This window comes from Populus alba, chromosome 4 (genome assembly GCF_005239225.2).
Source record: "Populus alba chromosome 4, ASM523922v2, whole genome shotgun sequence".
In the NCBI taxonomy this organism is placed as follows: domain Eukaryota; kingdom Viridiplantae; phylum Streptophyta; class Magnoliopsida; order Malpighiales; family Salicaceae; genus Populus; species Populus alba.
Window position 1 is genome coordinate 8624405 of NC_133287.1, and position 15931 is coordinate 8640335.

At 28.4% G+C, this 15931-nt stretch overlaps 2 protein-coding genes across 2 annotated transcripts; one reads left to right on the forward strand and one right to left on the reverse strand.

Annotated features, from left to right (window-relative positions):
- Window positions 1–4059: 4059 nt before the first annotated feature.
- Window positions 4060–4609, forward strand: LOC118056032 (protein PELOTA 2). The gene is made up of 2 exons (XM_035068126.1): window positions 4060–4237; window positions 4338–4609. Exons 1-2 carry the CDS (start codon window positions 4060–4062, stop codon window positions 4607–4609), a joined length of 450 nt encoding a protein of 149 aa, XP_034924017.1.
- A 3925-nt stretch (window positions 4610–8534) lies between these two features.
- LOC118056033 (uncharacterized) lies at window positions 8535–8981 on the reverse strand. Its single transcript, XM_035068127.1, has one exon. It carries the CDS (start codon window positions 8979–8981, stop codon window positions 8535–8537), a length of 447 nt encoding a protein of 148 aa, XP_034924018.1.
- Between the last annotated feature and the right edge of the window lie 6950 nt (window positions 8982–15931).

Here is a 15931-nt window from a genome sequence, read left to right on the forward strand (position 1 = left end):
TCTCAATATATATATATATATAAAAATATTTTAAAAAATAACCATTACGTAATAATATAATAATTAACATATTGGTTTGCGCTCCGCAGCAGGTTAATAATAATATTTTTTTAAATGTAAAAATTCTTGATTTGTGTTAAAAGCATAGAATATATTTGCACCATAATCATCTTCAAATAAAATATTTTCTATAGTAGTATCATGGATAGCGTATAGCAGAGTAATGCTTAATACACTGGCAATTAACTTATTTCCTTTTTTTTTCTTTTAAGATATTTCTAATTTTATTTTTTTTCCTCTTCAATTTTTTTTGTTTCCTTTTATTTAATTTTTTTCCATACTATAAAGAGAAAATAAATTGATGGGATTTTTTTTATATTGTACAAAAGTTGGGTGATGATAAATGTTTTTTCATTTGAGGTTGGGTTGAATTTTCTTATTAAAGCATGTTTTTTTTTTGTGTTTCAAAAATGCTTTTAAAAAATTTGATATTTTTTATATTTTTTTCTTTACTCCAAATTAATATATTTTTTTTTATGTTTTTGTATTATTTTGATGTGATGATATAAAAAATAAAATTTAAAAATTAAAATAATATTATCTCAATATATTTTTTTAAAAAAAATATTTTAAAAAATAAATGTTACGTAATAATATAATAACTATCATATTGGTCCGCGCTTCGCAGTGGGTCAATAACAATTTTTTTTTTCAAATGTAAAAATACTTGAGTTGGGTTAAAACACGAAATGTATTTGCACCATTATCATTTTCAAATAAAGTATTTTCTACAATAACTCCATAAATAGCGTATAGCAGAGAAACGTTCAATACACCAGCAACTAATTTCTTTCCTTTTATTTTATTTTTCCTTTTAAGATATTTCTAATTTCAATTTTTTCCTCTTTATTTTTTTTTTCTTTTATCTTATTTGTTTTCCATACTGTAAAGAAGAAATAAATTGATGAGACTTTTTTTTAGTTTATACAAAAGTTTGGTGATGATAAGTTTTTTTCATTTGAGGTTGGGTTGAATTTTCTTACTAAAGTATGTTTATTTTTGTTTTGCAGAAATGCTTTGAAAAAAAATTAATTTTTTATATTTTTTTTCTTTACTTCAAATTAATATTTTTTGATGTTTTTGTATTATTTTAATGTAATGATATAAAAATTAGATTTTAAAAAATAAAAAATATTATCTTAATATATTTTTTTAAAAAATATGTTAAGATATTTTTGTTTTTTTAGGATATTGGGTTTGGCTCCGCAAAGACCCAAGGCCATTGGATTTGAGGATATTAAGTCCGACTCTTGTAAGACCCAAGGTTATTGAGTTCGACTTTGTAGACAGACCCAATGATTTTGAGCCTGGCAGCATAGTCTTACCCAATAAAAATATGCTAAAAACTTCACAAAATCATGAAAATACAAGTGAAGCCTCCATTTTTGTATTGAGAAGCAAATAAATAAATACATGAACCTGTCATTATAGAGATCAATGTCGACCTCAGGTCTTGAAACTTTGAGAAAACCCATGTTACATCACGAAAACTCTAAAAAACTATGCAATATCACTAAAGATCGAGCCTGAAATTTTATTCATGATCCAAATCCCAAGAACTTAAAATTTCCGCACAGATTATCAAATTAAAACTACACCAATTCATGAAATGAAACAAGCAATTGAAATTTTCTCAATGGCTCAACTCTTATTTGGCATCATCATCGGCTAACTTCAATTTACCCCCCAAGACTTTTACCATAATAATAATAATAATAAAAAAAAAAAAAAACGAACACACAAACAAGCATGCTTCCTATTTCCACAAGACAAAACCATTAAAAATCAAAACCAGGCCATATGTGACCGGAAACAAAACAACTTCTTCTAACATAAATTATTCTTAACTCCAAGTTTCAAGCACTTAAGTATTTCCACCCAAAAACTCGAGCATTCAACACAAGACCCTCACATCGATTAATACTTAGCCTTCAACCTCAACAAACTCATCTCTGTATGTCAAACCTTAAGTAAAGTTATTTTTTTTTTCTTTCTATTTTAACGAATATAAACACTCAGATATACATGATAATAATCTTCATAAGGTTACAATAATAACATTCATTACCATGCATCATTAAGCACCCGACCAGTAAAGCATGGACTTTTAGCAAACAAGTAAAGGACAAAGGAAATAAATGACACCTATGAGACTTTGATAAGTTAAGGATTTGAGACCCTTTTATTTTCCATCAAAATCTCCACCAGTTCGGTAGCTAGACTCAAGGCCATTAGATCTCGCTTCGCTGCTAGATCCAAGGTTATTGGATCTGGCTTCGTATCCATACTCATTGCTATTGGATCTGGCTCCACAATCAAACTCAATGTACTTAAAATATTCACTATATTATTCATATTTTTTTAAAAAAAAATTAAAATTAAAATGTTTATTGACCCGCTGCGGAGCACAGACAACTATGTTAGTTTGAAATGATTTAACAAGGCCTAAAATGTTAACAATTTTCTTAGAATCTAACTAGCATACTGAAAAAACAAAAACAAAATCATGTTTTATCTAAGACATAAACTAATATAAGCTAATTAAAAGCAAAACAAATTGAAATTCTAAAACATAATTAGGAAATAAATTTGAAAATAAAAGAATCCTGAACAATAACCTATAAATCTAATTTATGTATGAAAACAATCTCAATTTGTTATAGCTAGTTAGCCCACAATAAAATTGGACTTGTAGATCATGCTGGCCAAATTCCAGTTCAAAAAATTAAAAAATCATGTCTGTTTTTATTAAAAAACTTATTTAACTCATCTAAATTAAACTTATTGATACTTGTCCCATGTTAAAACCCCACGTTTTAATTTTTTCTAAAAACTTATGTTTCATTTTTAAAAACTAAAATGATTTATGATTTTTTAGCCTTAAATTAAAATTGATATAGGTAAAAAGAAATTCAACTTTTTTCTTTAATATATTGTATGCTAGATGATGGATGATGATGTCCTAAAATATTCAAGTAGCTTAAGAACAATGTTTATGTATTGGATAATCGGTTAATTTTAGCTCTTGCAAACAGATTCATTCTCTCAAACCAAGATATTTGGTACTTGGTAAGCCAAGAAGACTGGTGGCTAATATCTGCAAAAGATCTTTTTGATAGATTTGAGAACTCTCATATGTTTAAGTAAGTATCTTTGTAAAAAGAGATTAAAATGATATTTAAGATAAAAATACTCTGAAAATATATATACAGTAGGGAATGAAGATTCTTAGAATCTAACTAGAATTTGTGTTGAAATCTGCTTCTGTTGCTGTCACAATTCTATTGTAATATCAACTATGTTTCAATTTAGACTTTGATTCTGACTTGGTTTCTTGTAATATCCGACCATCCCAACTATACTCTTTCATTCATTACATGTTAAAGGCTTGATCTACACATTTTTTGGATCCTAAGGCTCACCATTTTTATGTCAGATTCTCAGCCGTATTGGGATACTCGGCACCATTAGTTTCCGGATCAGATCAGGGGACCCATTTCGACCAACTAGATTATGTCCGGATTCTGTCCTTCAAAACAATTTTATCTGACTTTGAGTTTTTCATGAAAGTTGTAGTCCTAAATGTGTAGATGAATTTGAGTTTTTGAATCACCTGATTTCGATATCATAAGCTAAAGATATTCTTATTTGAATATCTAGTGTGAAAACAAAGAATCCTGCTGTGAGAAGGATTCTAACCTGAGTTTGCAGGTCTGATTCAAAGTCCAAATAAGATCGGATGTTTGCTCATAATACCTTTCTAAAAAGCCTTTTATGTCTATTTCAACTTAGATTAAACCCACATTCTCATTCTGGAACTCTAACTTAGCACAAAACCTGTCACAAGAAACTAGATCCAAAACCTAAAATACAGAATTTCTTATATTGTAGTGATTAATTCAGGAAGTCTCTTCTGCATGCCAAACTCATAAAAATAAATTCTAATCAACTCAAATAAGTTCAAAATACTTTTAAAAACATAGTGTAAAAGAAATAAAAATGTATATATATTCTGCACTTATCACAGGTCCTGGGGATATTAAAGATCAGTTTTATCGTTACTTATTGTTGGAGGCAGAGAGGAGATTAGAGTTGGAGTTGATTATCAAGAACAAGTCACGGTTTGTTCTTGCGCAAACAAGCTCTGGAAACAAGCATGCTTTGGAAGATGTTCTTGGTGCTCCGAATGTCATGAACTTGATTAAAGACATGCACTAAAGCAGCACAAGAGATCCGAGACCTCAAAGATTTCTCTGGCATGCTTTTGAATGATTCAGCTCGAGCATGCTGTGGGCCGAAGCACGTTGAGGTTGGACATGAAGAATATATGGCTACACAAACACTTCTCATCACAGATGATCCTTTCAGGAATGCTGATATACCGACGAGGCGAAAGCTTGCCCATCTAGTTAAATCAGTGAAGGATTCAGGGGGCACTGCTCGTATATTTTCATCAATGCACGTTTCAGGAGGGCAGTTGGCACTGTATTCCGGCATCGCTGCAGTTCTTCGATTTCCTCTGCCGGACCTTGAACATATTGAGGTGTAATGAACAAAGGTTGTTTCTTTGGGTTTAAATTGCATAATTTATATCTGTCCAGTTACTCAATCAGGCAAATGGTTAATGATCTCAAAATTGCACCACTATTTTTAGATAAATTAATCATTCTTTTTCTGATATCTTCTTATTTTCTAACCAAAACACGAGCTTGAGACTGCTCCATTGCTGATAAGTTGTTTCATGTTATAGTGCTCGCATCATACATGGCGTGGCAAAATTAAAAACAGAGGAAGCAATGAAAAGTGATACCGGATGTTAGAGAGACACCCTTCGATGAGACAACGAGGTGTATAGGCTCGTTAGTATTTCGAAGTATAATCCTATTTGATTGAGATGGTAACTAGCACTCTATCCATGTTTCGTTTCAAGTATAATCTCAGATTAATTTTTAATACAAGAAAAGAAAGCATTTGTCTTATGAATGTATTTTTGAGTATTCTGATTTTTTTTAATTAAGAAATAAAATGGTATTTTTATATTTAACAAAATAAATTAAAAAACACAAGAAATTATAAATAAAAAAAGAATTATCAACGATAATTAAATAATCAAGTGGGAAGCTAATCTTTTCAAATAAATAGAATGTTCTATTAGTACATCTCTACAAACCTACATAATATATAACATAATATCATATTAATTCATTAAAAGTTTTAATTTATTGAATAGAATGTTTTATAACTTCTCCGCAAACCTATATAACATATAATAATTTAATTTACTATTTTATTTAACATACTTATATAAATATTATATATTTTCTTGAAGAATTATATTTATAAAGCTATTAGTAATGCACCTTCCATCGACCAATTATTATAAGAATCCAAATCGAAAGTAATTTAAGGAAAATATGTTAAAACATTTCGGGGTCGGGGAAGTTCTTCTGTAATGAAAATTCGTCTGGAATGAAGCTATTAACAAAGGAGAGGTTCTGATGAATCATTGTATTTTGTACTAAAGTTCATTCACTTAAAATGCCCATGGATTGGATGCATGGAATGGATACACAGGCAGAGAGAAAGACAGCAAGATGCTAGACCCAACTTTCTTGGGCTTGGCTATGCGATAGGCCCAAATATTTGTGGGTTTGACAAGATACTAGACTCAACTCTTTTAGGTTTGGTTAAGTGCTAGACCCAGATGCTTTTGGATCGAGAGTGATACTATAGACTCAAGATCCTTGAGTCTATAATCATCCCAGACCCTAACGTACAATCAGGGAACTAAGGTTAGCATTCTTTTACACCCTAGTTGTGTAAAAATCCTCTAAGATAGTGTTTGGTTACTGTTCTGGAATAAAAGATACACAAACAATGGAGACATAAATGTGTTTAATTAAAGAGACTGAGACAGGGACATACAAATAAATCTTTCTCTAGAACAGTTTAGGAGTGAATTTATGTACTTTCAAAACAAGAGGTACATAATAAACATGCTTCAGAGATAATATTTATTATTTTTTATTCATTAAATATACTTTCAATTCCAAAATTGTTTAGGTAAGACATGTAAAGATAAAAATAGTTATTATCATAGTTTTAAAACCCAACTCGATGCTGATCCAGAGCAAAGCTCGGGTCACTAGTCAAGGCCTAGGTTAAGGATTGAATTGACCTAAGTTAACCTAAGAATAAAAGTAGTTATTATCATAGTTTTAAAACTCAATTTAAAAGTTGACCCAAGGTAAGGGTGAGTCACAAGTGAGGTTAACTATTAACCTGAGTCAATATAAAAACAAAAGTGACTATTATCATAGTTTTAAAATCAACTCAGGGGTCAACCTGGTATAAGGCCCGGGTCATGTGTCAAGAGGGTCATAATAACATAAAAGTGGTTATTATCATAGTTTTAAAACTTGATTCGAGACTCAACCAGGGGCAAGTCCCGATACATATATTAGGAGGGTCAACTTAAGGCAAGATCCCGAGGCATGAGTCAAGGGGTCAACCTGAGTTGATCCGGGTCAACGTAAGGATAAAATTTGTTATTATCATAGTTTTAAATTACAACTCATGGGTCAACCAGGGCAAGGCCTGAGACATATGTTAGGGGGCAACCCGAGTTGACCCAAATCAATATAAGGATAAAATTTGTTATTATTATAGTTTTAAAACCTAACTCGAGGGTTAACTAGGGCAAGGCCCGAGGCATGGGTCAGGGGGGTCAACCCGAGTTGACCAAAGTCAATGTAAAGATAACATTTGTTATTATCATAATTTTAAAATCTAACTCAAATATCAACCGAAGTAAGACCTGGGTAACAGGTTGGAAGGGTCAGCACGAGTTGATCAAGTCAAGGTATGGATATAAGTGATTATTATTATGGTTTTAAAACCTGATCTAAGAGTCAATCAGAAGTAAGGTTCAAGTTACGATTCGAGAGGGTCACCTCGGCTGACCCAAATTGTTTTTTTTTTTTTTTAAATAATCACAACAACCTTGTTTTGACCAATTTTGTTTTCAAAAAACTCAACGGGTTTTTTATCCATGTTTTATCCCAAGTTGACTTGGGTTTTTCACCTGGTCAGGTCAAGTTAATCCTTCATGTATTTTTTCTTAAACCAAGACCAGTCCAAGCCCTAGGTTAACCCGTCAAGTCAGTTCTGATTTTATAATTAGGGTTATTATAATATTATTAATTTCAACTCTCAATATAAACTAAAGTAAAAAAAATTAATTACTTTTTAAAATACATAAGTTTGTCAATAATACGTATTAAAGGTAAAATAAACTTTTTTATATTTTATTTCGTCTTATTCACCCTAACCAAATAAGATATAAAGACAATCATTTTGTTTTGTATATCACTACTAAATACAATTTTATCTCTATCTTAATTTTTTTTTTTTTTATCATATCTGCACTATTTTTATCTCTTCCATCCCAGCAATCAAATGCAAGCATCATCAGGTTCCAATGTTGAACAAAATGAAGGCTATTTCAAGAGAACCTCAAATTTATTTTATTGAAGATCAAATCTACTTATGCAATAGCAATAACTCATTTTGAAAAAAGTTCAAAATTGATTAAATTTATCTATTTATACCATAGTTTTACAAAAAAAGTCAAGGAAGAATTACTTTAAACATTTATTAATATATGAAGTGTAAATTTTTAGATACAAGAGAGAGAGTGTAATCTCCAAGAAACTTTAGGATGTTTAAGGTGAATTCTTTGAAAAGTTAATAATCCAAGACGTGTTTTGTAGAAAGCAATTCTTTGCTTTCTGGAATTGCTTTCTTTGAAAAGGATGTGATAAAAAAACAGTAAAAACATTAGCTAGCGTGGATGGTACTAAAACGAGAGAAAGTGTGGATGATACTAAAATGAAAGAAAACTGTCAATCATGGGTTACTGTCAATCTTGGATTGGATGAAATATTTATAAGTGCTTGTTTGATTAAAGTGTGATTACGGTTGTTTTTAGAATATTTTTTAGATTAAAATATATCAAAATAATATTTTTTTTATTTTTATTTTTTAAAAATTATTTTTGAGATCAATACATTAAAACGATCCAAAACATATAATAAATTAATTTTAATAATTGTTTTTTAAAAACACGGGTTGAACCACATTTCTAAACTCTTTCTTGATAAAAAAATCTTTTCAGTTTATTTGAGGTTTTTTTTTAATCCTTTCCCTAGTCAACTCAATATAAAAGATACTAATAGTTGCTCAATATATTTATTAAATATATGGGTCCATTTTGTTTAATAACCGTAGATTAAATACCGAAATTAAAATCAAGGCAATTATACCAATCAATTTGAGACTCTTCCAACCAAGAAATGAAAAATAAAATTAAACAAATTGTAAAGTAAAATCTATAATTTTTTTTTTTCATTTCCATTTACATAAATATATTCCATGGACCTGCTCTAAGAAAAGAAAGAATACTAAACACCGCATCAACCTCCATGAACGGTTGACAAGACTCCACATATTGCCTCCATCAATTGTTGGGAAATCATGACCATTGATGCCGGGACACTCATTGTAACAAGCAAAAGCATTCCTAGGGCCAAACTAGGCCTTGTATTCATCAAATGCAATTGCAAAAACCCTAAAAACTTACATATAAACTCGTCGTAGGATGTATAGCACTGCTTCTCCCACTCCATCCACTCTTCTGGAGGCTCATAATTTCTCTCCGCCATTTTCATTTCATGAATGCGTTTCCTCAGTGCAGGCATGCTTTCATCGACGAGCAACTCTCCATATCTCAGCCACTGATCTTGGGAGCTCTCTCTCCGAGAAGCGAGAACAACCGTGCCGCTTGACCTCTTACCACGCCCATATCTGCGTCTTTGTGGGAAAGAAGGAAGTAAGGAGGAGCAAAGAGGAGCTGACTCCATTGCTAAAAAGCTTTTGATTGATCAAAGTAGATGAGAAAATGCGATGGACAAGTGCAAGGTTTTTGGTTCTGTATTTATAGATGGATCGATGGATGCTAAGATGTCAAGATCTAATTAGACAAGGCTGGAGCTTTGTTGAGAGTCTGACACGTGTCCAGTTGAATATTTCGTGTAGTGATTTAAGTATTAGTTCCTTAAATCTAAAGTGATATCTGTCAGTTCCTGATTGGTCTTCCATGCCTTGGGAAGCAGCCTTGCTGCTAAGGGTCGGTGCTTCTGTTTTGTTTACTATAATTATTTTATACCTGCTAAGGGTCTTCCATGCCATGTTCGGTAACCATAATCGCAGCTGCTGAAATAATTGAGGTTGATTTTGTGTTTTAAAAATATTTTTAAAAAATTAATTTTTAAATTTAATATTTTTTTAGTTTTTTAGTTTAAATTAATGTGTTGATATAAAAATAATTTTTAAAAATAAAAAAATATTATTTAAATATATTTATAAATAAAAAATATTTTAAAAATAACTGTGTAATTTTCTTGGAAAAAGCTTAATCTCACCTGGTGGCAAACTCAGCCGTGTCAAATGATTTTTTTTACAATGTCTACATCTAAATTTTTGAGAATGTAAGTTGTTGAGGAAAATATAACATTAAATGTTTAGCTGATCCATTTATAAATCAGAATGATAAGTTTAAATTTAAGAATATGAAAAAAGCATTTTTTTTTTTAAAATCAAGGTGAAGCCTTACTGTGAGGTGAACAAATGCGAGTTATTTTTTAAAATAAAGTTGTTGTAAATGAAGAACAAAGTAAAAGAAAAGATATCCATTAAGCTTGAGTCCTTTGGGGATGTTTAACTAAATATGTCATCGGCATATATATCACTCCGAGAAACATAAATAAGAATTGCATTTAGTTGAGCCATTCTACTGTCAATCTTTTTATTTGTTGTTGAGTTTCTTGAAACACATACATAGCAAAAATAATAAATTTAAAATTTTATAAGAGTTTCAAAGACTCTATATAGATCTATAGTTGTTTAATGTTTATATCAATAATTTTTAAAAATCAAATGTTCTTTTAGACTTTAAATATTTGCTTTAAAACTAGGTTGTAACACAAGTCGTTCAAATATTTAGTTTTTAATGGTAATCTACACGAGCCACCAATGACAAATCCTCTTAACCCTTTTAGAAGAGAGAAATTGAGAACTGTACTATCTTCATCTTAAAAAAATAAAGAGGCATACCATTTTACTTATAGCAAAACCTAAAAACCCTATAAATGATAAAATTTCAATTTCTCCCTTAAATAATATCACATATATTATTTTAGGCTAATTTTAGAAATTTATTCAATCAATTCCTTGATTATTTATAGGTCTAGAATTGTAATTCCCTATAACTATTACATTCTAGTCCTCAATTTCTAAAATTTATTCACTATCAAGTCATATTTGATTAATCATTCCATTTTAATTTTTAATCAATGGTTCTTGTGTGTGTAACCGGTTGGGTTCTCTAATAAGTTGGTATAATATAAATCATAAATCCTAAATAAAATAAGATTAAATAAGGTAAATAATTTAATTTATTCCTAAATATTAAAAAAATCATAAGTGGTTTGATTTAACATTTCAGTGAGTGGTTTCTCAGTATAATTATTATTCATTTATCAATAATATTCTGATTTAAACATTATAACATGAAATATGTCTGCCTTTTGAATCATGTTAGTTTTCAATATTATAATCATTGATCATTTAAATAAGATTTTGAAACACGTTTCAAAACTCATTCCATATTGTTAATGAATTTCACAATCAATACTATATGAGAACAAATATAACATTTTTCCTGATTCATCTAGAGTGATGAATCATCTCTTGATTACTCAAATACCTCTATTTAGTTTATGTTATACCCAATATTTGTCCGTTGTTACCCTTAATTAGGGTAACATATGGTCAAATCAGAGCATAACACTTTTTATATGAGATAACTTAGTGATCTCAAGTTTAAGGATCACTTACACAACTATCACATGAGCTTTTCCATAGACATGAATGATTTCTATATATGAAATTCTCTTACAAGTCAGTTCAGTGTACTTGTCATCTAATAAGCATCTGCATATTAGTTCCAGGTATCCCTCATATTTCAGTTTATAAGAGCAGTTACTTCCTTTTTTATATATGTAAAAGAATATAATATACATTGGTCTCAACACCTATGTTAATGTTTAGTTTTAATAGAAAATTGACTAAAAATATTTAGGAACAATATTTTTGTAATAATCTTAAATTTTATTTTATCATATTTATAGGAACATGTAGTACTATCATTTACAATACAAATATATTTTTTTATTCTACTAGAATTTTAGCATAATCACCTTTATATTTTTTTAATATCAAGTTATCGACTCAATCACTTTTCATAACTTGCAAATAAAATTTCAACATGTTCTCATAATTCAAGATTTTCATATTTATATATTACCATCAATATAATAACAACTTCTTTTCTTCTAAATTTCCTCAAGCAAATCAATTACTATATTATTCCAAAATATTTCATGTAATGGGACAACTAACTTAATTATAACATAAAACCAACATGTATTCATATTAATGCAAATCAAGCTTAAAACTTAGTCTACTAATTACAATCATATGGGTTCAAAAAAAAAAAAATTAAGATACATCATCCATATTTAATTTAGATTCATACATTACTTGGTTACAAAATTATATTACATAACAAATATGCATTGATTTCACAAAATTATAAATGTAATGTCTACTACTCGTTACGACGTTGTGAAGTACCTGTAATTTATATAATACTCAGCATTAGTTTATAAATAAAGAATATTTACTATTATTATTTTTATATGTAATTATTCTCAATTCACATGATTTCAAAACACAATATCTTCTCTTGCCCCGACACTTGTTCCATTTCTACATTATGAATTTCTCTAATTATTCATTAACTAAGGAACCAGTCCCAGTACTAGGGACTAGTTTCTCTATTTTCCCATTAATTAGGGAATTATCTCATTTATTAGGGAACCAAAGTCTCTATCTACACATTAATCAAAGCTTTAATCCCATTAATCAAGGAATCAATATCTTCATTTGCCCAATTACCAGAGCACTAATCCTATTACCAAGGGTAATTAGTTTCTTAACCGCCCATTAATTAGGGCAATCGTCCTATTTATCAGGGTAACTAGTTTTTTCAATAATTTATTATTTATCAATAAGGTTACTATACATTTAAAGAAGAATTATAAACACAATTAAATAATGCTCTAGTTATAAGGTGTCAAACACTTACATGATGTCTAAGCACATGAAATTGTCTCATATTGCTGAGTAGGTCTCATGACCTCTCTTGTACTAGCATGAACAATATATCATTTATCATTCACTTACCATAAAATCCAATTTTATTTTCCATAAAGATTTTAGATTCTCAACAACATATACTTATTCAATCACAATACTAGAATCTTAAGTAAATATTAACTCTTTCAAATTAATAAAACATTCATATTTCTAATTTATATTATGTAGGCATTTATACTTCCTAATTTACTTTACATAACATGCATACTTCCAACTTAATTTCTATTTATCTAAGTTATCTTTTTAATTCTCCTATTCTTCATGCTTATCACATAGAATCAAAACTTTTTAAACTATGATTTATAATAAAAATCCCTTATTGGCTAGTCCTAAAAGCCTTATTCCTTTTTATTTGTAAATCTAATTTTCATTTTAAAACTCCTTATCAACATTTATTTTACATTTGCATAATCCAACTCATAATCTTAGATATATCTTTCACTAAATTCTTCTCCTTTATAATTCCATTTTCATTAAATATTTAATCATAACTAAATAAATTTATTAAATCCATTCCAATTCACCATAAATACATCAACACATATTAATTATACAAAATTACACAAACATTTATTAAATTTCCATGTTCCTTAGGTTCTGGTTCTCTCTAAAACACCCAATTATTTTCTTCAATCATTCATTATTTACATCATCTACAAATAATTTCTTCATAATTACATCAATTTCACATTTCCCCCTTATTTTCTTCTAAAAAGCCTAATCCAAAAATCTAATAATCATGCATTAAATCCATTTATTTTCATTCAAAATTGTTTAAATAAACTTAAGTCTTCTTACTAAGCAACAAAATGGATTTCAAAAGCTAACATGTCAAAGTTTTTTCCACTCCAATTTTTCTCCTTTTTACCATGAGTTACAACCATGATTTTTCACTCTCCCTCACCTAGTTTTCTCTTAAATCTTTACTTAAGAGATTGTTTGATATTTCACACTTCCTAACTCATTAATCTTACTCAATTTCTACTTTCCTCAAGAATTTTTAGTGTTTAACTCTAACAATTCATTATCTCTTTCTCTTTTTTATTTCCAATTCTTCCGACAATTTAAAAAAGAAGAGGCTGACTTGTCCAACTTTAAGTTTAAATGACTATTCTACCCTTAATAAACCCTTTTAAATTTCTGTTTGGCTGTCAATATTTTCTCATAGGCTCACAGCCTTCCCGAACTTTGATTGCCCTGGAATTTTACTCTACTATAAATCAATAAGTTAGAAGAATTCTTTTAAGTTTTAGCTGATTTAACTATCAGATTGATGATGTAAAACTGGATGGAAGATGATTTTACACAAAAATTCGAATATCTTGTTTCATCATTCCATGTATCGTATTAATTATTTCACTAAATCCTTAGGACCATCCTCTTATTTTAAAATATATTTATTTTATTTTTTCACCTTTAGGTTCATTTATGGTTTATTACCGTTTCATAGTACCATTATTGATTTTTAACTAAGATTTCCACAAACTTTTTTTTATATCCATTTGTCTCCAATTAGAAATCACAATATTTCCTTAACAATATAAAATCTTTTAACCGGTTTTACAGCTTTGATGCAATATGAATCTTATAATTATAACAATTTTATAATTTTAATTGCAAAACACTTTTATCCTGTGAACTTTATCTTTACTCTAGATTCATTAATTAAACATTAAATTTATTAATCAAATATATAAATATTTAAAATAAAAAAACTTTATTAAAATAAATATGTTTTACATAAATAAAATTAGTATACTGTATAATTAACTGAATTCCCAAGATAACATATTCATTAACTATTTATGAATGCCTGCATAATCTAAAGCCCCGTTTGTTTGCAGAAAAGTAGTTTTTTTTTTGGAAAGTGGTTTTTTTGGAAAGTGAATTCTGGGAAAGTAAATTATTTTCCGATATTTGGTAGTGCCATGGAAAGTAAGTTGAAAAACATTTTCCAGCGTTTGGTTATGTTATGGAAAATGAGCTGGAAAATAACTTATTAATTTTTTTTTTCAAGTTTATTAAAATAATAAAGAACAAATCTTACAAATTAAAAAGTTGAATGAGAATGGAATTGAAAAAAAAAATCTAATTTCATAAATTTTCTCTAAAAAATAAATAATAATCAAAATAATAGAGATCAAATCTAATAAATAAAAAAATTAAAAGATGATGAAATTAAAATAATAATAATTACAATTTCATAAATTATTTTAAATAAAATAAGTAATAATAAAAAGAATGAGGATCAAATTTGATAGATAAAAAATTTCAATTTAAAAAATAATAAGAGAAAAGTAAATAACAATCATAAAAATAAGGACCAAAGTTAATATAAAAATTAAATTAAATCAAATTTTAAGGGATGGATTTGAAAAAAAAAAAGATTCAAACAAAATATACAACAATCAAAAGTTTGAGGATCAAATTTGATATAATCAATAAATAATATGATATTTTAAAATTTTTCACAACTTCTAAAAAATATTTTTCCGTCAAAATAAAAAAAAACACTTTCCTGAAATTAAGCCAAATTTTTCTTTGACAGGAAAGCGTTTTTTCCGTTACCAACTTTTCTATTAGTAAACAAATATAAGAAAGTTTGAAAATAATTTTCTGGAAACAACTTTTCAAAAACACAAACGCATCCTACGCATATAAAAAACAGAAAAGGCTACACAACTTGTAGTGTAACTGAAGTGTTCACATGCATATAAAATGTCCAAGAATTCCAAAATTAATGAACTACCTCATCTATGCTTTTCGTTAGTTCTCTGAATTCTCAGTAAAACTGGAAAAAAGCTAGTAACATAATGATAATATAGAAGGAAAATATTAATAAGACTCAAACACAATGCCAGCGTTTGTGTTGAATTATAGAGCTCATCGGCAAAAGTATGATTTTCATGTTTTGTTCTTGTTTTTTTTTTTTTTTTTTTTTTTTTTTTTTGTGTTGTGGAGCATAGTTTTGAAAATGCGACAAAACCAGAGGTGATTCGGTTGTTCCGACGGGTTAATCCGGTTAAAAATTAATCTAAACAATTTGATAATCCGACCAAAACTCAAATCTTAAATTGAAATCTGATTTAAAAAACTATGGTGCTTGTGCCATGCAGCAAATTCAAAAACAGAAGAACTTGATACGAACTTCAATGACATGGAATACAAAAACATGAACATAAGGATGCAATTTGTCGCATTTTCTCAGCCCCTTTATTCTCTGCAGTAATCTTCTCCTCCGTCGAGATTGTTGTGCTTGAAATCAACAATGGTGCTTCCAGAAAGATAATGGCCATTTTGTATTCCCAGTGGACTCCCTCATCCCTAAGGGAAAATAATAAGAAAGTCTTGAATCATTATTATTTACGGATATACTTTTAGCTTAGAAGGCTCTCTTAGTTTTTATATTATTTTTTAAAAAAATTTAAAAATTATATATATATTTTTTTTATTTTAAATTATTTTGATACGTTGATATTAAAAATATTTTTTTTAAAATAAAAAAAATATCATTTTAATAATTTTTCAAATG